The sequence below is a fragment of the Anabrus simplex genome, chromosome 4 (assembly GCF_040414725.1).
Source record: "Anabrus simplex isolate iqAnaSimp1 chromosome 4, ASM4041472v1, whole genome shotgun sequence".
Taxonomy (NCBI): domain Eukaryota; kingdom Metazoa; phylum Arthropoda; class Insecta; order Orthoptera; family Tettigoniidae; genus Anabrus; species Anabrus simplex.
In genome coordinates this window covers 414,473,374-414,498,872 of record NC_090268.1, presented here as the reverse complement: position 1 = coordinate 414,498,872, position 25,499 = coordinate 414,473,374, and the positions used below count along the sequence as shown (strand labels likewise).

Sequence of the window (25,499 nt, the reverse complement as noted above, 5' to 3'; positions counted from 1 at the left end):
TTTTAGGGCCTTCAAACATGGTTTTCGGGCCCGTAGGGCCTACCGAGTTTTGTTCTTTGCGTCAAGAGGATTAAATTGAGCTTTGTCTCGTCCTTATACGACAAATTCGATATTTTTGCCTATAATAGTATAAGAGAAAATGGAGGAAAACCGTTTTTCCTATAAAACCCCCGTCTTTTCAAAGATTTTAAAATGATATGCATATCGAAACCTTCCCCGGGGTCAGTATACTCTAAATATGAAGTTTGGTTCAATCAATACTGATCTGCATTTAGGGCAGTCGCCCAGGTGGCAGATTCCCTATCTGTTGCTTTCCTAGCCTTTTCCGAAATGATTTCAAAGAAATTGGAAATTTATTGAACATCTCCCTTGGTAAGTTATTCCAATCCCTAACTCCCCTTCCTTTAAATGAATATTTGCCCCAGTTTGTCCTCTTGAATTCCAACTTTATCTTCATATTGTGATCTTTCCTACTTTTATAGACGCCATTCAAACCTATTCGTCTACTAATGTCATTTCACGCCATCTCTCCGCTGACAGCTCGGAACATACCACTTAGTCGAGCAGCTCTTCTTCTTTCTCTCAATTCTTCCCAACCCAAATATTGCAACATTTTTGTAACGCTACTCTTTTGCCGGAAATCACCCACAACAAATCGAGCTGCTCTTCTTTGGATTTTTTCCAGTTCTTGAATCAGGTAATCCTGGTGAGGGTCCCATACACTGGAACCATATTCTAGTTGGGGTCTTACCAGAGACTTATATGCACTCTCCTTTACATCCTTACTACAACCCCTAAACACCCTCATAACCATGTGCAGAGATCGGTACCCTTTATTTACAATCCCATTTATGTGATTACCCCAGTGAAGATCTTTCCTTATATTAACACCTAGATACTTACAATGATCCCCAAAAGGAACTTTCACCCCATCAACGCAGTAATTAAAACTGAGAGGACTTTTCCTATTTGTAAAACTCACAACCTGACTTTTAGCCCCGTTTATCAACATACCATTGCCTGCTGTCCATCTCACAATATTTTCGAGGTCACGTTGCAGTTGCTCACAATCTTGTAACTTATTTATCACTCTATAGAGAATAACATCATCCGCAAAAAGCCTTACCTCCGATTCCACTCCTTTACTCATATCATTTATATATATAAGAAAACATAAAGGTCCGATAACACTGCCCTGAGGAACTCCCCTCTCAACTATTACAGGGTCAGACAAAGCTTCACCTACTCTAACTCTCTGAGATCTGTTTTCTAGAAATATAGCAACCCATTCAGTCACTCTTTTGTCTAGTCCAATTGCACTCATTTTTGCCAGTAGTCTCCCATGATCCACCTTATCAAATGCTTTAGACATGTCAATCGCGATACAGTCCATTTGACCTCCAGAATCCAAGATATCTGCTATATCTTGCTGGAATCCTACAAGTTGAGCTTCAGTGGAATAACCTTTCCTAAAACCGAATTGCCTTCTATCGAACCAGTTATTAATTTCACAAACTTGTCTAATATAATCAGAAAGAATGCCTTCCCAAAGCTTACATACAATGCATGTCAAACTTACTGGCCTGTAATTTTCAGCTTTATGTCTATCACCCTTTCCTTTATACACAGGGGCTACTATAGCAACTCTCCATTCATCTGGTATAGCTCCTTCGGCCAAACAATAATCAAATAAGTACTTCAGATATGGTACTATATTGAAACCGTACAGTGTCCTGTACAGCTCCATGGGAATGATATGGGCTTTTCTACTCCATTAAAATTACTCCTAAAGGTCGCGTCAGTGGTAGCAGTATGGGCGAAGGGGATCGAGCGGCGTCCTGCCAGAATGGAACCCGCGAAAAGAGCACTTGCCAGACAATGGAAAGACAAAGGAACAGCCAAGCCCTCGCGGAAATACGCTCTCAACGTGCAGAGAGAGATAGAAAGGGGACGCGATGCTGGAGTAGTCAGATACGCCCCGAGGTGGGGCCTAGCTTCCCAGAGTTCCAAACGAACATAAGGAACTTCCGGTTTTTTATGCACATGTCACGGGTGCCAACGTCGCGTAAAACGGGGCGATATTTTTATCCAGACATAGGAAAATTATGTGAGACACACCATTGAATAGAGCGGAATTTTCTGCGTTCTCCAGACTAAAAATATGTAATAACTTATGCAGGGGAAGAAATGAGGTCACCAGCTGTCAAGATGTAACATATCGCTAACACATGTGGACATAGCGGCGTCACCCACGCCAAGAATCGCGCTTAGGAGGTAGCTCCACCCCCCAGAGGACGCTATGAATTAATCAAAGGCGGGAAGCAAATTACATAAAAACTGCTGATCGGAGATCCGGCACGCCTGGCTCAAATGAAAGAGGAGACAGAGGGCTACAAGATGCACTATTCAAATATCGTCAATTCTTGGTACGAAAGGAGCTCTTGTTCTTAATGAACCGTGAACGTTGACGCCCCCGAGCTTCCGGCGGGTAAGATAATATAAGCCGGGCAGGCCATTGTAGAGACAGTTGTTCTTTCACGGGTCGTGAGACGGACACTGCGTCCCGCGGTGCTCCAGTTACAGTCAGAAACCCTTGTACAAAAGCCTTTGTGTAGTGAACGGGAGGCCAAACGAGCCTAGGTGAATCGTTTCTGTGCTGCGTGTCAAACTAGTAAAAACCGCGAGCATAATTTTCGAACAAGTATTAGAATTCGGCTGAGAAACTGCCGGTTTAATGAGTCAGTGAAATTCATAATTAGGTGTCACCCAAAGTGTTACTTCGAATCAGGGGCTCGAGTCTCGTGAGCTACCCGATTCTTACTGTGAACGCGGGTGTAAGCTCTGAAATAGAGGACGTGTGACGAGTGTAAAAGTGTTACCCAATTGGATTACTGTAAGATTTCAGCTGTGACGAGTTTCCCAGGATGTCGGACTTGAATGGACCAGGGATGAAGGACTGCACGCCCGCCACCTGCCGAGTGGTCATGGAGTACTAAGAACTTCACCATGGGTCTCCCGTGGCGGAAGAGACAACGGCCACCAAACAGATGAGTGATGTCCAAATTTAATTTCTAAGCATGACATAACCCGGGGATAGGATTAGCGTTCTTTTGTAAATATCAAATGTTGTAAGTTAATGCATGTCCTATACGGAATTTTTATTGATTTTTATAATGTTGAAGTAAAATTCAAGGGGCTAAATTCCCGGACGACTCATATTTCTTTCTTAATGATTAGCTTATCGTGAGGGTTATATTTTTAGTAAAATGTAGAAGGTCCTAGCAAATATGGGAACAAGGTTAGGAGAATATTCGAGTTTCCCGTAGGGGCGGTTGGAAAAATAGTGTTGGCAAGCAGGGAAACATGTCGAAATATTGGTAGTCACTGTCCCACGAGGTTGTCAAATATGCCAGGGAAACTCATGGGTCAGTCAGATAATGCATGCCTAGCTTACAGATATAATCCGTGCATGTACATCAAGAATGAAGAAAATCCCGACCGGGAGAGGTACATACTGTGTGATCTAGATAGGTGAGGGACCATGTGCAGGTCTCCCGTGATTTTGATTAATTGGCCATAATGGTTTGGAGAGTTTTTCTTTTAATCTATAGCCGGGGTGAGGCCCATCCCTAATCTTTGGTCAGAAGGTTTAAATATAAGTGTATTTATGTGGTATGAACGAGGAGCCATGAGAGCCCTAGGCCCAAGGGAATAAGATACGCGATACGAGACATAGTGGGACGGCTGAATGCCCGAGTAATTTACGATGAAATGAGTTAGAAATGATTGTGCCCATAGCCGGCGCTCAGCGATAATAATGAGAGAGAATAAAAGAGTATTTCGTGGGAATTCCACAATAATATGAATAAACAAATAAAATGGGCCGTGGATGTGTCCCTGAGACGAGAAGGTGACGTTTGAGGGAGAGAAGAATCTGAATGGCCGTGCGAAGTGAATGACCGGCCTCCTTTATTTTTTGTGAAGGTCTAGCTCTCGCCATCGGGACAAAAGGGTCCCGTCTCGCATTGTGTTAGGGCTTGGAGCCTGGTCTGCTCACGTTCTTCTGTTTGGGTTATATGGCTTAGCTAAGAATACTTGTATAATGATAATATCACGGTAACTTCTTTTAAAAGGTATTTAATAAATGAATAGGGATTCCCCCAGATATCCGGCGAGATGAGATTGTCGCTATTCTCGGTATCTACAGAAACCCACAGTACCTCTCGGTCGGGAGTCTGCCAGTTCGACGCCGGATTATGGTGGCGCCCATGAGCGAGCTGATTCACGCTTGCGCTTTGGGCCGGAGACAGTGATAACCATGTTGTTTCTTTCTAGGAATGGTTCTCCTGAGTGCATGAAGTGTATATATCCATATGTTTTGTGTATGTTTCGTAATGATGTGCACATATTTTTGAGTTCAAACAGAACCTATGTGCACGTTGTTTGGTCTTGGTGACAGATGAGAAGTCCGGGGTTTAGCAAAAATGGTATTTGTGTTTGTTTGTGCAAATGTGTCTTTTAATATGATATTATGTAGCGTAGGCCCCGGTTATGTTCGTGCTTAGAACAGCTAGTAATATTTGTGTATCGGGACATCAGTTCATCTCACGGTGTGATCGACAGAATAATGTACAAATGTCATGAACGGTATGAATTAATGAGAAAAAAATGAACGATAGCAAGTCGCAAAACCTCAATCATACCGTTATGCAGACGACGCCCATGGGCGATTCGTATTTTAAAATGATTATTATTTTCTTTTCCTCCCATATGTGGAGAGTCATTGTATAGAGCTGTATCAACCTTTTTAAATTGTCATATTTGAATAAATTTGCATTCGTACCCCTATTAAATGGTTCTTGTCATTTGTAGCAGTGTTAAGCAGTATCCAATAGGCATTTGAACCCAGAGATCCTACTTTCATATTATAGACATAAGACTCCATCTTAAGTAGTTGTTGTTTTTGTTTTTCTTGAACGTACCACTTCCCCAAGTGCTCAGGCTGCCGGGCCGGCACAGAAAGTAGGAAGGGGAGCGGTCCGAAGCTCGTTAAGCAATTCGACCCGCTCTTCAATCCAATCTCATCCGTGGGTGTTTACCCCGTTACGTGGAGGCATTCTTATGCGTGGGTCATCCATTCGACGCCCGGTAGGGTGTATACTTGGCGCCCTTCGTGGCAGGGCATTGTTTATAGTGTACGCTGGAGCATTGTGAGTAATAGATAGGCCACCCACAGGGAGGATAGTGTGCTATGATGGAGTCAAATTGCCAGGTTCGTGCCACAATCTGATTACATTTGGTATCGAACGGGTTGGCAATGATTTGGAATGGAATACCCGCCACGTAACCGAACGGATGGAGACGTTAAGCACATGTCCGAAGTGCTAAGATTCATAATTATAAATTGGATACTGCAAGGGTTGTTCAGATTGTGTGATACTCAGCAGGACTGTCATGGTCATCGTACGGGTGTGCGTAAGTCACAATTCGTGATGATAACTCACACAAGATCAGCCATGAAAGGGAGCGACGTGAATAATAAGTAGGATAGGAAAATGACAAGAACAGAAAAATCATGTGTCCAGTTTAAGTGGAAATCCGCATGAGTGTCGCTCATAAATTCAAAATGGATACCCGGGACAGACTATGAAGTTGTCAGTTCGTTGGGAGATAATGTTATGGTTCTCTCAGTGTGAGGTTAAAACGGCCGGCAAAATTCTTCAAATTTCGCCAGTTACGGGTATCGGCCAAAGATTGTGCGCTGAGGTAACAACATTTGGCAAATATAAATATTTTTTCGAGAGGGCTTTAGACACCGCGGATAGAGCAGGGTACCTCAACCCAGGCTCTAATTTTTGCGCAGTGACGGATGCGATGTTGCCAGTTTGAGACGGGTAATTGTCTGCTAACGTCATCTTACCAATCTCAAGGTGATAACATTCATTAGTGACTGGGGTATGCCATGTTTCCGGCATACGTAAAATCGAGCCCACGGTAGGCCGCGCGCGTGACCGGAAAACTTATTCCAGGATAAAAGGGCTAACGTAGAATCAGCATTATTATTGTTATTATTATTGTCAAATGATATGACGAAATTTCCTATACAATGAATTATGACATTAATATGGTAGGGGGCGTGACACAAGCCGTTTGTAGGCCCAGTTTGGATTGATTTGTTGGAATTTCGAGTAAAGTTAGGTCACGCTGAAATTTATATTTAAAAAAAATATATATATATATATATATTTTTTTTTTTTGAATGCATCTATGCTTTCTGTCGATCACCGGTGGTCAATTTTCTGCCCACGGGAGATCCGCTTTCTCCAAGATAGAATCTAATATGGACGTGGAGGTCATGAGGGAAATGATGTGCCAATTATTGGCAAAACACGAGGAAGGTTTAAAGGAACATTTCGAAGAACAATTAGGCAAACAGGCAGCAGGCTTTAAGGCGCAGTTTGACACGCAGGCAGAGCTTTGCCAGGCTCAGGCGGCTACGAATAAGGCTTCGTTAGACGAGCTCGCAGAGGATGTGAGATTAGGTCGTGAACGTAGCGACGAGAACGCCGCGAGGCTGGAGGCAAAGATGACTGAGGCGTTAGAGGGGAAGTTGGAAGACGTCATCCAGCAATTAAAGCAAGTGGAGATTAGGGTGACGAATAGGATCGACGTGACAGACACTAGGGTAAGCGCGTGCGAGGAAGAAATGGAGAAGGTGAGCACCCGCGTAGAGGATGTTGCAAGAGACATGCAGGAGGCCAAGACGGAAGTCCGAGAACTAAGGACACAGACGACGGAGGCCCTCGACAAGGTGGCGAAGGAGGTCAGTGACCGCCTGACCCAAGTGCAGGATATTGCGACCGCTAAGCTCAAGGAAGTCCAGACTCAGGCCCATGGAGAAGTGATGGAGCTTCGGAAGGAGGTGACCGAAGAGATGGAAGCGGAACAAGAAGAAGTCCGAGGGAAAATCCAAGGCCTGAACCGACAGGTGGAAGAGTGGGGCAACAAGACTCACAAGGCTGCCGTCCAAGTAGAAGTCCACACGGAGCTTATTAAGGAGATCCGGGAGGAGGTCGAGTTGTTAAAGTTCCAAGAGGCGAGAGGGGAGATCGTGATGCGATCGATCCTCAAGAAGCAGGATAGCGTTGACAGAGTGAGTCCGCCCAGCAGTATTGGTCACGAGGCCAACGTTGACATTTCGCAGGGAAATGAAAATGCACAAGTGCATAATGCACCTCGGGGACAATCGACCCCGCAAGAGAGTGGAGCAATTCCGGTATATAATCTCCTCCGGATGACGAATGACGAGCCGAAGAAATTCGGGTCAAACACTCATCTTACCCCGAAAGGTTTCCTTGCTGAGGTAGACCAATACTTCATTGATCATCGAGTTCCAGCGGACCGAAAACTGAGAGTAGTCGAACGGTACTTAACGGATCAGCCTTTGGTCTGGTACCGGGCGTTCAAATATTGTTTCGATGGGTATGAGGAGTTCCGGCGGCGCTTCCTCGAGAAGTATTGGGGGATCGAGACGCAACAGAATTTGAGGCTAGAATTGTATTCGCGAAGGTATTCGGGTGCAGGGCAGACCCGTTTCTGCGAGTACTTCGTGGGCCAGTTGTTGAAGTTTAAAGAACTGGATAGTCCTCCCACAGAGCTAGAGTTGATTTCCGCCATCGGGAAACAGCTCCCACCGGAAGTACAGAAGGTGCTCATAGCGGCGAATGTCCGAAATGCGGTCGATGCCGAACAAATATTGAGGCAGCTCGATCAAACGAGTGGAATGCAGGCGCGACATCGCCATAGCGAGGCAGTCCATGTTGTCGACTTAGCTCAGGATGAAAGCCCACCGAAAAGGAAGAACCAGGGGACTAGTACGAATGAAGTTCGGGAGATGTACCCCTCGAGAATTAGGAGTGATTGGGGTCCCCAGACATGGAATGGACCGAAACGGGAATACCAGGAGGGCTGGAACACCCGCGAACCAGGACCCCGTGAGAGGATGAATCAGGGACCAAGGCTTCGGTATCGCCAGTATGGACAGCGGAGGAGGCCGTACCAGAATTGGGGACCGAGCGGACAACGGTCGACAGGGCAACGACCAGGAAGAAGGGAAGAGTACATCCGAGATCGCAGGAATGAATCACGACAGTATGTGGAACAACTGCGAAACACGCCGCCCGGTATTGACAAGTGGCAGAGACCCATACAGGGTATGGCCGCCGCGGGAATGTGCGAAGGGGCAGAAAGGCTGCAACTGCAAGCCCACAAGAAGGAAGGACGTGGAAGAGAGTTGAACCCTCATGCTCCGGAGTATGCCAGTAGCTCCGGAGCGCAAAAAAAAAATTTCGCCTAACCAGTGAGGAGATAGCCTGCGGTTCGGGGAGCAACCATTCTTTCGATTCACAGAGGACGTCAGTTACCATAGCTGCGTGGGTGATCCAACCCGAGGATTTGATCGAAGACGCACACCGACAGAATAAGAGGATTATCAGGGAATTACCAGTGGTGTACATAAGAGCTAATGGATTGCGCGTGCGCTCTCTTGTAGACACGGGAGCCAGCGTAAGCGTCGTATCTAGAACGCTCATACGGGAAATCCAATCGAAGGAGCAGATCCCATTATTACCAGTCTCTAACATGAAGGTACGAGGAATCATCCCAGATCGCACAACAGTGTGCAAAGCTCAGGTTTATTTAGAATTGCAGATCGGAGAAGCCATTACTTCACACCCATTTATCATCCTCGAGAAGATGGAATACAACATTATATTAGGCGCCGACTTCTGGAGGGACTATAAGGCAGTTATCGACATGCACCGAAATGAGATCAGGCTCGAGATCAACATGCATTCCGAAGGGGTGAAACTAAACGAAACTGGAGACTGCGTAGTCGATGAGAGGATTTGGACTACCCAAGTGACCTACAACGAGGAAGTCCGTCCTGATCAGAGTCTGGATGGGAAACATCAGGAAGAAGAGATAATAATCGGACTCGAGAGAATGGTTGCGAACTTGGAACAGGAAGAGGAAGAACCGACATTTGAGGAGGCAGTGCTATCGAAAATTAATAAAGCAATGATAGGTGAAGAGGGAAGAGTTAGACTGAAAGAAATCTTGGAACGCCACCGCGATGCATTTGGGTCACAACCGGGAAAAATTTCGAATTTCAAATACAATTTCGTCGTCACAAGTTGGGAACCTTTTCGACGGAATCCGTACCCGATTCCCGAGAAACATTATGCCAAGGTCCGACCTATCATCAAGGATATGGAAGAAAACCAGTTAATTTCCAAGTCTCCGACGCCATTCTTAAACCCTTTAGTCATCGTGGAGAAGACGAACGGTTCGCTGAGGGTGTGCCTAGACGCACGTGCCATTAACGAGCGATTGGTACCAGAGTACGATAGGGCACCAAACATTAAGGATATTTTGAAGAAATTTAGTCACAAAAATTATTTTTCTGGGGTCGACTTGAGATCGTCCTACCACCACATTGAGTTGTCAGGGGAATCCAAGGTACTGACGGGATTCATGTTTGACGGACAGACGTACGTCTACAACCGTTTGCCGTTCGGCGTCAAGAACGCGGGATCGGCCTTGATAAGGGCACTTGATAGGAATTTGGGCGAGCAGGTGAAGAACTTTACGGTGCGTTATGTGGACGACATTTTGATTGCGAGCGAGACTCTGGAGGAGCATTTGGAACACTTGAACCTGTTATTAGCAGAATTGAATAAAAACAACTTCAAAGTTAATTTGGATAAGTCGAACTTTTGCCAGAAAAGCATTTTGTTCCTGGGACACGTCATAGATTCGGAGGGTGTCACTCCGAACCCCGTTAAGATTCAAGCTATTCAAAATTTCCCCAAACCAACACGAGTCAAACACATCAGGCAGTTTTTGGGAATCTGCGGGTTTTTCGCCGATCATTGCCCCAGTTATACTGAGGCGGTAGCTCCTCTTCAGGACCTCCTGAAGAAGAATAATAGATGGAAATGGGATTCAAACTGTGACGAAGCTTTCCAAAGGACAAAGGAATTACTTGCCAACAGCATCAAGCTTGGGTACCCCGACTTTTCGAGCAAATTCGTAGTCCAAACCGATGCATCCATGATAGGTGTAGGGGCGGTATTGTACCAGGAGACGCCGGATCAGGAAAAACGCAGAAACTACATCGCGTTCATGAGTCGTAGACTTCGGGCTCATGAATGCCAGTATACCGTCACGGAATTAGAGATGTTGGCAATTGTTACAGCCCTCAGTCACTGGAGGAAGTATATATACGGATTCCCGGTCGTGCTGCGGACAGACCATAAAGCTTTGACCTTCGCTTTGAAGTCGACGATGGCATCCGAGAGAGTAAACCGCTGGACGTTATTCATCCAACAGTTCGACTTAGAGATCGAACATTGTGCAGGAAAGGACAACGTGATTGCCGACGCATTAAGCCGAAACCCCGAACCGGAAGTCCCAGTTCTTCATCACATAGAGTTGAGCGGGGGCGACCGTGAGACGTTGGACAGGCTGCAACGCATCGGAGAAGAGCAAGAGAATTGGCCCGCAACCAGACGGTTGATCGATTTCTTCCGAAAGAGGATACCAGCAGGAACGCCTGAATACCAGGAGAGTGAGAGGCAGGCACCAAAATATAACTATTTCAACGGGATCCTTCACCAGTTCATCGATGAAGATCATACGAAGTACCGTATTGTTGTTCCGCCCGTGCTGCAAGTGGAACTGATTTGGCTCGCACATCATTCCATCGGTCACGCGGGAATCGATAAAGTTACCTCGACACTACAGGAGACCTTTGTCTGGCCGAGAATGAGGCGGATGATTAGGACCGTGTTGACAACATGTGATACTTGTCAACGAATCAAACCAAATACCTATCTCCTGCGGCAACCACCTAAGCCGCTGTTGCCAGAGAAGCCACGAGAGCTATTTGCGATAGACTTTTACGGGCCCTTACCCAAGGCAATTAGAGGGTTACAATTCATTTTGGTCTGCGTAGATGTTTTCTCGAAGTATGTGATGCTGTGCCCAGTACAGAAGGCAAATTCCAGGTCGGTACTGACACAGATCCGAAATAAGATCATTCCATCTATGGGAAAGCCAGATAAGATATTGAGTGACCATGGGTCTCAGTTCACGTCCGCCATGTTCAAACGCGAGATCGAGCAACTCCAAATCCAGCATGTCTTCAGTTCTATTAGGCATCCCGAGTCCAATCCATCAGAAAGGATCATGCGCGAAATAGCGAAATTTTGCAGAGTTTATTGTGCCAGACAGCATTGGCGATGGGTTGATGTTCTTCCAATCATCATGGAGTGCATCAACGGGACGATTCATGAATCTACGGGGCAGATCCCGATAGCGGTACATTTTGATCAGGAACCAGAGAGACCGTGGCACCGCGTGCTACAGTGCCCAGAAGATCCCAGGCCTTCGGCTGAACTTCGTGTGAGGATAGCTTTGGACCATCTCAAAGCCCAGGCAGAGAAGAGGCTCAGACGTCATCGAAACCGGAGATTTCATCGGCCACTTCGTGTGGGAGAACTAGTTTTAGTCAAACGACCAGCCATGTCCGACCCTCCGAGGAAGTACTACCACAAGTTTGCAGAACTTTACATCGGGCCGTATAGGATAATCCAGAACCTAGAGAATAATGCCTACAAAGTACAGTCAATGGATGGAAGAACAGAGGCCACTTACAATGCTGCAAATCTCAAACTGTACCACGCCCCAGGACAACACCCTGAAGAAGGTCCGGAGGAAGAAGAAGCAGGAGAAGCCGAGGATGACGAGGACAACCCGGATCCAATGGAAGAAATGGAAGCCGATGAAGAAGATGATGCCGTGAATCACATTGTTTTGGAAGAAGGGAGCGAGTCCGAGGCATCAGCCTGTGAAGATTGTCCAGAATGTTCTGAGAGGACCGGTCTTAGGAACGCTTTAATTAATCTATGCTACCAGATACAACTGGAGAACACAGAGTTGACCGAGAAGGTCCGCAAGTTACGCGACCATCACCAGTGACTATTTTCCGAGACAGTTTAAAGGGAAAGAAAAATCCCGAGTTCGTGATTTTTCTTTGATGAAGTAGGAGGAGAATGAAACCGTACAGTGTCCTGTACAGCTCCATGGGAATGATATGGGCTTTTCTACTCCATTAAAATTACTCCTAAAGGTCGCGTCAGTGGTAGCAGTATGGGCGAAGGGGATCGAGCGGCGTCCTGCCAGAATGGAACCCGCGAAAAGAGCACTTGCCAGACAATGGAAAGACAAAGGAACAGCCAAGCCCTCGCGGAAATACGCTCTCAACGTGCAGAGAGAGATAGAAAGGGGACGCGATGCTGGAGTAGTCAGATACGCCCCGAGGTGGGGCCTAGCTTCCCAGAGTTCCAAACGAACATAAGGAACTTCCGGTTTTTTATGCACATGTCACGGGTGCCAACGTCGCGTAAAACGGGGCGATATTTTTATCCAGACATAGGAAAATTATGTGAGACACACCATTGAATAGAGCGGAATTTTCTGCGTTCTCCAGACTAAAAATATGTAATAACTTATGCAGGGGAAGAAATGAGGTCACCAGCTGTCAAGATGTAACATATCGCTAACACATGTGGACATAGCGGCGTCACCCACGCCAAGAATCGCGCTTAGGAGGTAGCTCCACCCCCCAGAGGACGCTATGAATTAATCAAAGGCGGGAAGCAAATTACATAAAAACTGCTGATCGGAGATCCGGCACGCCTGGCTCAAATGAAAGAGGAGACAGAGGGCTACAAGATGCACTATTCAAATATCGTCAATTCTTGGTACGAAAGGAGCTCTTGTTCTTAATGAACCGTGAACGTTGACGCCCCCGAGCTTCCGGCGGGTAAGATAATATAAGCCGGGCAGGCCATTGTAGAGACAGTTGTTCTTTCACGGGTCGTGAGACGGACACTGCGTCCCGCGGTGCTCCAGTTACAGTCAGAAACCCTTGTACAAAAGCCTTTGTGTAGTGAACGGGAGGCCAAACGAGCCTAGGTGAATCGTTTCTGTGCTACGTGTCAAACTAGTAAAAACCGCGAGCATAATTTTCGAACAAGTATTAGAATTCGGCTGAGAAACTGCCGGTTTAATGAGTCAGTGAAATTCATAATTAGGTGTCACCCAAAGTGTTACTTCGAATCAGGGGCTCGAGTCTCGTGAGCTACCCGATTCTTACTGTGAACGCGGGTGTAAGCTCTGAAATAGAGGACGTGTGACGAGTGTAAAAGTGTTACCCAATTGGATTACTGTAAGATTTCAGCTGTGACGAGTTTCCCAGGATGTCGGACTTGAATGGACCAGGGATGAAGGACTGCACGCCCGCCACCTGCCGAGTGGTCATGGAGTACTAAGAACTTCACCATGGGTCTCCCGTGGCGGAAGAGACAACGGCCACCAAACAGATGAGTGATGTCCAAATTTAATTTCTAAGCATGACATAACCCGGGGATAGGATTAGCGTTCTTTTGTAAATATCAAATGTTGTAAGTTAATGCATGTCCTATACGGAATTTTTATTGATTTTTATAATGTTGAAGTAAAATTCAAGGGGCTAAATTCCCGGACGACTCATATTTCTTTCTTAATGATTAGCTTATCGTGAGGGTTATATTTTTAGTAAAATGTAGAAGGTCCTAGCAAATATGGGAACAAGGTTAGGAGAATATTCGAGTTTCCCGTAGGGGCGGTTGGAAAAATAGTGTTGGCAAGCAGGGAAACATGTCGAAATATTGGTAGTCACTGTCCCACGAGGTTGTCAAATATGCCAGGGAAACTCATGGGTCAGTCAGATAATGCATGCCTAGCTTACAGATATAATCCGTGCATGTACATCAAGAATGAAGAAAATCCCGACCGGGAGAGGTACATACTGTGTGATCTAGATAGGTGAGGGACCATGTGCAGGTCTCCCGTGATTTTGATTAATTGGCCATAATGGTTTGGAGAGTTTTTCTTTTAATCTATAGCCGGGGTGAGGCCCATCCCTAATCTTTGGTCAGAAGGTTTAAATATAAGTGTATTTATGTGGTATGAACGAGGAGCCATGAGAGCCCTAGGCCCAAGGGAATAAGATACGCGATACGAGACATAGTGGGACGGCTGAATGCCCGAGTAATTTACGATGAAATGAGTTAGAAATGATTGTGCCCATAGCCGGCGCTCAGCGATAATAATGAGAGAGAATAAAAGAGTATTTCGTGGGAATTCCACAATAATATGAATAAACAAATAAAATGGGCCGTGGATGTGTCCCTGAGACGAGAAGGTGACGTTTGAGGGAGAGAAGAATCTGAATGGCCGTGCGAAGTGAATGACCGGCCTCCTTTATTTTTTGTGAAGGTCTAGCTCTCGCCATCGGGACAAAAGGGTCCCGTCTCGCATTGTGTTAGGGCTTGGAGCCTGGTCTGCTCACGTTCTTCTGTTTGGGTTATATGGCTTAGCTAAGAATACTTGTATAATGATAATATCACGGTAACTTCTTTTAAAAGGTATTTAATAAATGAATAGGGATTCCCCCAGATATCCGGCGAGATGAGATTGTCGCTATTCTCGGTATCTACAGAAACCCACAGTACCTCTCGGTCGGGAGTCTGCCAGTTCGACGCCGGATTATGGTGGCGCCCATGAGCGAGCTGATTCACGCTTGCGCTTTGGGCCGGAGACAGTGATAACCATGTTGTTTCTTTCTAGGAATGGTTCTCCTGAGTGCATGAAGTGTATATATCCATATGTTTTGTGTATGTTTCGTAATGATGTGCACATATTTTTGAGTTCAAACAGAACCTATGTGCACGTTGTTTGGTCTTGGTGACAGATGAGAAGTCCGGGGTTTAGCAAAAATGGTATTTGTGTTTGTTTGTGCAAATGTGTCTTTTAATATGATATTATGTAGCGTAGGCCCCGGTTATGTTCGTGCTTAGAACAGCTAGTAATATTTGTGTATCGGGACATCAGTTCATCTCACGGTGTGATCGACAGAATAATGTACAAATGTCATGAACGGTATGAATTAATGAGAAAAAAATGAACGATAGCAAGTCGCAAAACCTCAATCATACCGTTATGCAGACGACGCCCATGGGCGATTCGTATTTTAAAATGATTATTATTTTCTTTTCCTCCCATATGTGGAGAGTCATTGTATAGAGCTGTATCAACCTTTTTAAATTGTCATATTTGAATAAATTTGCATTCGTACCCCTATTAAATGGTTCTTGTCATTTGTAGCAGTGTTAAGCAGTATCCAATAGGCATTTGAACCCAGAGATCCTACTTTCATATTATAGACATAAGACTCCATCTTAAGTAGTTGTTGTTTTTGTTTTTCTTGAACGTACCACTTCCCCAAGTGCTCAGGCTGCCGGGCCGGCACAGAAAGTAGGAAGGGGAGCGGTCCGAAGCTCGTTAAGCAATTCGACCCGCTCTTCAATCCAATCTCATCCGTGGGTGTTTACCCCGTTACGTGGAGGCATTCTTATGCGTGGGTCATCCATTCGACGCCCGGTAGGGTGTAATATCCCAACCCATTGTCTTTAGTATATCCCCAGAAATCTGATCAATTCCAGCCGCTTTTCTAGTTTTCAACTTTTGTATCTTATTGTAAATGTCATTGTTATCATACGTAAATTTTATTACTTCTTTGGTCTTAGTCTCTTCCACTATCTCGACATTATCCTTGTAACCAACAATCTTTACATACTGCTGACTGAATACTTCTGCCTTTTGAAGATCCTCACATACACACTCCCCTTGTTCTTTAATTATTCCTGGAATGTCCTTCTTGGAACCTGTTTCTGCCTTAAAATACCTATACATACCTTTCCATTTTTCACTAAAATTTGTATGACTGTCAATTATGCTTGCCATCATGTTATCCTTAGCTGCCTTCTTTGCTAGATTCAATTTTCTAGTAAGTTCCTTCAATTTCTCCTTACTTCCACAGCCATTTCTAACTCTATTTCTTTCCAGTCTGCACCTCCTTCTTAGTCTCTTTATTTCTCTATTATAATAAGGTGGGTCTTTACCATTCCTTAAAGGTACAAACCTGTTTTTGCATTCCTCAACAATTTCTTTAAACCCATCCCAGAGTCTGGTTGAGATCTATCCAGCCGTTTCGACGTGATGGTGGAACAGACAAACAGACAAACAGACACGAACAACTTTATTTATAAGAAGATTAAAACGTACGTGTCAGGAGACTTAATAACTTGATGACCCAGCCCAAAGCTTAGACTTCTTATTGGCATATTTCTCAGTGCTAGCTCCTTACTCATTGCATTAAAATGCCATATCCTAATAAATGTCCTAGATGTCCTGGTCCTTACGTAGAGACAAATTATTTTGTCATGGAATACTAGAAATTTTGACTTAATAATAGAAATAAGAGTTTTCATTACGTTTTTGCATCTGGATACAGTCTTACCGTGAAACACACCATATGAAATTTCGAATTATGCTATGTTTTTTAACCACTCATGTCTGGGATGTGTGAGGCTCCCTTTTGAAATAACCGAGATCCAGTAACATGTCTCTTCTCGCACGACAGTTTTGTCTCTTTCTTCGTACTGACTGTATGTCGGATCACGGATACTGTATTATTTCACGAGCTACGAAGTATATTCAGAAATATAAGTTATTAGCACATAATAATGTTAATGGATTTTACGTCCCACTAACTATGTATTTGAGCACCTTCACCCCCGGACTGAGACAGGATCGAACCTGCCAAGTTGGGCTCTACCATCTGAGCTGCTACTCGGCCCGGCTATTAGCACATAACAATAATTATAGATAATATGATTTTCATTCAGACATTTATATCTGACAACTTTTTACCGTACGAGCTACAATAATGGAGATATTCAAGGGTTTATTACAAAGTGTATCAACAACCAAGCGTTGCTGACGAGGAAGCATTGTTATGCCATCACAACAGCAAACTGACTGGCTATGTTGGTTGTTGTCGTTATTGTCTTTATAATATGCAAAATAATAATAATAATAATAATAATAATAATAATAATAATAATAATAATAATAATAATAATAATAATAATAATAATAATAATAATGCTATTTGTGTTACGTCTCTCTAACAACATTTACGGTTTTCTGAGACTCGAGGTGCCGAGTTCTTTTACGTGCCGACAATTTATAGCACCACACACGTTTCCATAATACGTTGACTGCATTTTAATCAGTACAGTGTACTTCAGACACTGACAACACGAGCACTGTTCACGTGCTAATAGCTGGGCTGAGTAGCAACTCAGATGGTAGAGCGCTGGCCTTCTTAGCCCAACTTGGCAGGTTCGATCCTGTCTCAGTCCGGTAGTGAAGGTGCTCAAATACATAGTTCGTGGGACGTAAAACCAATAACATTAACATTATTATGTGTTAATAACTTATATTTCTGAATATATTTCGAGGCTCGTGAAATAATACAGTATCCGTGATCCGATATACGGTAAATACGTAGAAATAGACAAAAATGTCGGCCGGTCGGTCACTTGCTTTCTTGGCTTACGCTGCGTAACCCATCAACGATAGACCCCAAGTGTAAGCGTACGAATTGTAGAGCATAGAAACCTCTACAAAAAAGTCCGTGATGGCGCATACCTATTTCCAACCGGCTGCCCTCTAGAAGCGATTTTATGCTACAGTCCGTGGTATTAAAAACTCCTCAAAATTAAATAAATATTTCGATATTATCCTCGAGTTCCTCATCAAAATAAATTGTTTGACCTCCTCCAGTATTTTATAAGGACTACAATAACCTTGTCAGGACATTATTTGCATGAATGCTTCAGACGTTATGACCATTTTAGACTGAAGTGGTAATACGTGTCAGCAAGACGGGCGAGCGCTGTCTCATATCACATGACGTCACGCAGAAGGCGGCCAGGGCGTTCGGTGGTCACGGCCAGGGAGAGAAACAAGTGAGCGCGATGCGGGAAGAGACCCCGTGAGAATACTGTAATACAGGAAGTCTTCTTGTAGTGAGGGTAAGTCCCAAGCTGTATAGCGTGGAGATACGGTGTTGCATCTTGCAGCAGCAGTCAGTGTCGGTATTCATAGTGAGAGAAATGGAGCAAGAGGTAAGACCGTCGCGTGTAGTGAAGCACAAAAGAGGAAAACCGCACAGAAGTGACCATAGTGCATTGTGAATGTGTTCAATACACTAAGTGAACAGAATCCAGGTTTAGTCGTTTATTCAGAAGTTCAGATCTTCGCACTGTTGTCGTATGCGATGCGCAGCCCTGTACGTCCGAACACGAGACGTTGAAGGGGTGGAGGTCGGTACTGCACGCTCAGCGAATCACAATTTTTTCTTTGGCGGAGGCGTGAACATACCATGTTTACATCAGGATTAAACTCTCGTGAAAAGACATATAGTTTGCTGAACGATCGCTCGGCGGATGCTGCTATGACCGGTAAAGTGAGATAAAGTCGCAGAAATGTACACAAATCAGGGACACTACTAGCGATAACCGAGTTTTCAGCTCTCAGAAGTTCTGCCAATTTGTTTACAGTTAAAAGGTCCGACATTTTTTATTTTCAAATCTTTGTTTATCTCACCATTGTACAGGCCTCGTCAGTAGGCCTATCCATTATACTTTACGCACTATCAGTTTGAAAATCACTCTGTTGTGATATATCATTAACACAATCTTCAAAAATCATTCTGTGCTGAAATGTCACTAACACAGACATTGCATTGCATTCCCCGGAACTTTCAAACGACACGCCAAACATGGAACCAGCTGAACTGACCACAATTGTCTGTGAATTATCTTCCTGATCTGATTCTAAATTTCCTTTGAATGATACAATAAAATCAAGCGTGAGTTTTGAGTTCAATAGGAGGGGAGAGGTGATGTGATCCGAGCCTGCAACCTACAATAAATGCGGGGAAGTACCTCGGGGGACTTAACAACGCTGACTGACGATCAGGTTCACTGCCTTAATATTTTTATGCTAGGACGTGTATGTTCCATCCCATCCTAGCCCAGTTGCTTGTTAACAGCCTACACAGCTCGGGAATTCACCAAATTGTATCAACCCTCTGTCACATCAGTATACGCAACATTCTAATAGAGTTCCACCATCATGTGCAACGTAAATCACTTCTGTACGTAGATAATGATTATATGTTACCTCAATACAAAAACAAGAACATTATTTTTCCAATGCAAAATTTAATTCGGCACAGAATACGCTCGCTGATTGCATTTCAAATGTAAATGAAATTACGTATTCAGGTGTAGGGCCTACTGTACTGCACACACGACCCAATCTGCTGGGTCAGATCTGCTGGGTAGCTGACGCGGTAAATCGGGTGCTGCTCTCCACACAATACAATCTGCTGGGTCTGATCTGCTGAGTAGCTGACGCGGTAAATCGGGTGCTGCTCTCCACACGATACAATCTGCTGGGCCCGATCTGCAGTACGCTGTCTGGCTCGCTCTGCTCTGAAAACGTGCGTGATCATGGCTTCTTCATTATGTTTAAAAAAATAGGAATTGCATTGACTTTGTTGTCACTGAAGTAGACACGAAAGAGAAAATATTGGGCCAAAAATTGGTTATTGCAGAGGAAAGAATTTAGTCATACAAATATTACTACAACGATTCGATTTTAGAAACCTTCTACGATTTGGTATAGACTCTTTCAGTGAACCTCTCGATATGGTGGAGAATCAATCAATCAATCAATCAATCAATCAATCAATCAATCAATCAATCAATCAATCAATCAATCAATCAATCAATCAATCAATCAATCAATCAATCAATCAATCAATCAATCAATCAATCAATCAATCAATCAATCAATCAATCAATCAATCAATCAATCAATCAATCAATCAATCAATCAATCAATCAATCAATCAATCAATCAATCAATCAATCAATCAATCAATCAATCAATCAATCAATCAATCAATCAATCAATCAATCAATCAATCAATCAATCAATCAATCAATCAATCAATCAATCAATCAATCAATCAATCAATCAATCAATCAATCAATCAATCAATCAATCAATCAATCAATCAATCAATCAATCAATCAATCAATCAATCAATCAATCAATCAATCAATCAATCAATCAATCAATCAATCAATCAATCAATCAATCAATCAATCAATCAATCAATCAATCAATCAATCAATCAATCAATCAATCAATCAATCAATCAATCAATCAATCAATCAATCAATCAATCAATCAATCAATCAATCAATCAATCAATCAATCAATCAATCAATCAATCAATCAATCAATCAATCAATCAATCAATCAATCAATCAATCAATCAATCAATCAATCAATCAATCAATCAATCAATCAATCAATCAATCAATCAATCAATCAATCAATCAATCAATCAATCAATCAATCAATCAATCAATCAATCAATCAATCAATCAATCAATCAATCAATCAATCAATCAATCAATCAATCAATCAATCAATCAATCAATCAATCAATCAATCAATCAATCAATCAATCAATCAATCAATCAATCAATCAATCAATCAATCAATCAATCAATCAATCAATCAATCAATCAATCAATCAATCAATCAATCAATCAATCAATCAATCAATCAATCAATCAATCAATCAATCAATCAATCAATCAATCAATCAATCAATCAATCAATCAATCAATCAATCAATCAATCAATCAATCAATCAATCAATCAATCCTGATCTGTATTCAGGGCAGTCGCCCAGGTGGAAGATCCCCTATCTGTTGTTTTCCTAGCCTTATCTGAAATTATTACAAAGAAATTGGAAATTTATTGAACATCTCCCTTGGGAAGTTATTCCAATCCCTAACTCCCCTTCCTATAAACGAATATTTGCCCCAATTTGTCCTCTTGAATTCCAACTTTATTTTCATATTGTGATCTTTCCTACTTTTAAAGACACCACTCAAACTTATTCGTCTACTAACGTCATTCCACGCCATCTCTCTACTGACAGCTAAGGAACAAGACACTGTAATGAGGGAAACAGTGAGTATTCAAAAGCGATTAATCGTGGTTAAGATTTTTAGCGACCGGAGCGAGTTACGATGATTTGCAATTTAGTGCAGCCATCCTCATCGACCAGTTTATATTTATTAAGTAAAATTTCTAACACTTGAATGCGCATATCTCTACTGAGGTAATTGCAACTTGAAATATCCCACAGAGAGGGCATGTCTTTGCATAGTTCCAAAATCTCCTTCCAGAGCTCTTTCTCCTTTTCCGACATCATCGATTGTAATAATCTACTAATATAATTGAACTACTCTACTCACTGCACTCAATTAATACCGTACGTAATACGTACTAAGCGGCCGCGAGACATCTGATGACAAATCGGCTCGAGTTGTACAACCGCCTTACACACGACCCAACTTGCAAAGTGTCGCTATAGTGAGTTGGGAGATTGTGTACTCGCCCCGATCAACCACCCGACATGAGTTATCTCGGCTCGACCGGTTCCGACAAGCCTACACACCACCCAATCTGCAGGGACTATGCAGATCGGGCCCAGCAGATTGGGTCGTGTGTAGAGGCTTATACTGTAGAATAACTTCGTGCTCACCCCCTCCCCCGCGCCCCCACACGGCGGGCTCTGTGAGCCTGTTAGTTACGTCCCTTGTTTCGACCATCCCGGAGGAAACATCCATGAGCAATCTCTGATGCTCGAGCAACTTGTGGCACTCCTGGGTTAAGGAAGCTCATGCAGCACATGCCTCTTCATCACTGATTGTAATTACATATTTTATGACGTATTTAAAGGAGCCTGGCTTTCCTGCCTGTTCCGTGCTGAAGTGAACTTTGTGTGTATATGAAACTGTCACATACAGACATTAAATTCAATACAGTGAGTAATAAAATGTTATAGACAGAATATATAATCAATTGTCAAACAGTAGATTTACTATCCTGCCAGAGTTTCTTTACAGCTAGATACTCAAACCAGTCGTACTTACTTTACAACATGAATGGAATCAACCTTAAGAGTGAAGGCAGCATCACTTCTGGTGATGACAATCTCGTGCCACGTCAGGTCGTCGAGTCGTAAACCTTTAGGCGAGACAACTTCCCGCTCACCGGCCCCCACATTGATATGGACCTGCAATGAGACAAATTATGTTAACTGTGCATACCAATGAGCCAAAATATTAAAGGTCGATTTACCCTCAATAGAAAATAAGAATAATAATTAATATGAATTAATATGAGCTAGATAGTTCTTCACTGAATTGAAACTTCTGGAACTAAATTATAATGAATAAAATACACAATGATATGTACAAATCCTTCATTTCGTTACCTGATGCACTGACTTATCTGTATATATATATATATTTACAAAAACGCCAGTTCACAAAGCGTGAATGACCACAAGGATCCTACATTTTTACAATTTAGGCGATGATTACTGAACATATTAAAATTATAGTACAGAAAGGAAACACTAGATGATTTATCATTTAAAAGTGGTATGTTCAAGCTGTCAGTGGAGAGATGGCGTGGAATGACATTAGTAGACGAATAAGTTTGAGTGGTGTCTTTAAAGTAGGAAAGATCACAATATGAAGATGAATTTGGAATTCAAGAGGACAAATTAGGGCAAATATTCGTTTATAGGAAGGGGAGTTAGGGATTGGAATATCTTACCAAGCGAGGTGATCAATAAATTTCCAATTTCTTCGGAATCATTTAAGAAAAGGCTAGGAAAACAACAGATAGGGAATCTGCCACCTGGGTGGCTGTCCTAAATGCAGATCAGTAGTGATTGAAATGATTTAAGATTGTGACCGAATCTTTTAAAATGTCCACTATAATTTTTTTCCAAAGTCGTGTGCTGGATTCCAAGCTTTTTCAATATTGCCCACGTATGTTTAGGTACACTGCCTCCGCTTCCAAATAGCAGACCCATCACGAACAATTTTTCTGGGCGAATGTTATGACTCTCACTCAGATATGCGATGCATGGTTCATAAATGTTCTTCTTTTCCTGATCAACTTCCTGGCCTGGGATAAGTCTCTTTCGAACCGGATGGTTGGATCAAAAATAACAGCTGTTCGAGTCTATTGGTGGATGGCAACAATATCTGCTCTTCTATTGGACCCCATGGAAGAGATGCAGTGTATTCTTTATAAACTCTCCACTTCAAATCTCCCAGTGAAGAGGTTAAGGTTGCCCTCACTCTGTGATGACAGGTGTTCTAGAGCAATTCTCCTTTGCGGCAGTATCCTAACACATGACTAAGAGTTTCATTCTCTCCCCAGTTTGGATGACGGCAGCGGATTGTGCCAGGACATCTACCAGAAACTTCTAAAATAATACAAATTGTATGGAAGACAATTGCTATTCGCAGGAAGAATATTATTTTGAAGAAACTCAGCTCGCCACTGTAATTCAGAAACTACTTGCAAATTTGTTCGTAAACTTATCCATAGTTCACACAGCCACATCATTTGCTATATGGAGTCTAAATTTGATCTGCTGTCTTGTATTGATACCGAAATACACAACATTAGACATCAATCGAAGTTTGTGAGTTCCTGAATGAAGTAGACTATTATTTTCTCATTTATAGTTATGAATATACGCTATTGGGTTGTAATTTTCTACAAAATGAATCTACTAAGATTTCAACCAAACTTTAACATGTTATCACTCCATAGGCTATCTCACTGAAATAGCTGAACTATGCTTAGTAATATTTGATATAATAACAAATCGGCACATATCAGATGTTCCATTGTCTTGATTAGAGCTTTTTTCAGGGGTAACGAGGGGGCACGCGAACCCTTAAATATTTGAAGACTGTTTAAGAAAAAAAAATATTGGTACATTTCTATCTAGTCCGGCAAAAATAATTTCCTACTTGAAAGTTCATCGATCAGCTGGGGTGAACGCGCTGTTCACAACAGCTGGAAAATATTTCGAATAATCTTAGATTTAAAGTGACCTATCGAATCAGTTTTTCTTGGTCGGCAACTCGGCAGTAAGCAGCAGTATCGAATCGTTAGGCCATATTATTATCCTTTTCAGGACCAACCAGAACACTTGTCGATCAGACTTGGTAACAATCTCCGCATTTGTCACTTAAATATCGAATCCATATCACCACCAAAGAGTCAGTATCTGTCTCGCCTTATGCTGGAGAACAACGTGGATTTGATAGCACTACAGGAAACACATACCAGTGACAGTGAAGATCTCTACAGAAGAGGAAAAATAGGTGGTTACAATCTTGCTGGAGCAATCAATGATGAACGTTATGGGATCGCAACTTACATCAGATCCCAGTTAACTGATTTTAAAGTTGTTTATGAAGACAACTCAACAGATATCTCTGTCCTGGCAGTGGAAATCTCAGGCATTACTGTTGTGAATATCTATAAACCACCAGCAGTCAGTTGGTCCAGCTGTTCATTAAAAGTTTTTGATCACCCTGTTTTGTACGTCGGGGATTTCAATAGTCATAGCCCAGCATGGGGATACGAATTTGAAAATGACAATGGGTCCAACCTAAATAACTGGATTGAAGCAAACTCCCTACAACTCGTTTACAATGCTAAACATCCTGGCACATTTCATTCTGGCAGGTGGCTAAATGATTATTCTCCTGACCTGTGCGTAGTGTCACAGTCAACTCCTGAGAATCATCACATGGTACAACGAAAGGTCATCAGTTCCTTTCCTCACAGTCAACACAGACCAGTTATTATTTACTATGGCACTGAGATCCCTCTTGTGTCTTCAGTACCACAACCTCGTTGGAATTTTCGACTAGCAAAGTGGGATAAATTTGCAGAAGGACTTGATAACACTGTACAGTGGATACGACCAGTTCCTGAAAATTACAATAGATTTGTCAACGCCATAAAAGCTAATGCTAGGAAGTTCATTTCCCGGGGATATCGCAAGACGTATATACCAGGATGGTCAGAAGAATGTAATCAGCTCTACACCGAATATCAGAACTCTCCTAATAAAACAACAGCTGATGAGTTGCTAAGGGCTCTAAATAAATCTAGGAGAGAGAAGTGGCACAGAACTACAGCAGAGATAGACTTCACACACTCTAGTCGTAAAGCCTGGAACCTCATTAGAAAACTTGGTAGTGACCCTACAATGAAACGCAGAAGTTTGCCAATGAACCCAAACACCATTGCCTCCAGACTGACACAAATCTCTAGAGCGAAGATGGACAAGGTACACGCAAGGAGTGTTAAGAAGCAACTAAGAACGAGAAGATCACAGTTGACATCCCATCCGGAGTATTCCTGTGACTTCAGTACTGAAGAACTGGACAAGGCTCTATCCAAGATAAAGATAAATAAAGCTGCGGGTCTGGATAAAATCTATCCGGAGTTTCTGAAGGCCATAGGCCCTGGTACAAAACAATGGCTAGTCAACTTCTTCA

General features: G+C 42.9%; 1 protein-coding gene across 1 annotated transcript in view; it reads right to left on the bottom strand.

The window, feature by feature from the left end:
• Positions 1-25,499, bottom strand: part of kon (chondroitin sulfate proteoglycan 4-like protein) — a 330,650-nt gene that overhangs the window by 136,429 nt on the left and 168,722 nt on the right. Inside the window, exon 3 of the mRNA XM_068227423.1 lies at positions 22,047-22,189. Coding sequence (XP_068083524.1) covers positions 22,047-22,189 — 143 coding nt within the window. The remainder of the gene's footprint in view (positions 1-22,046; positions 22,190-25,499) is intronic.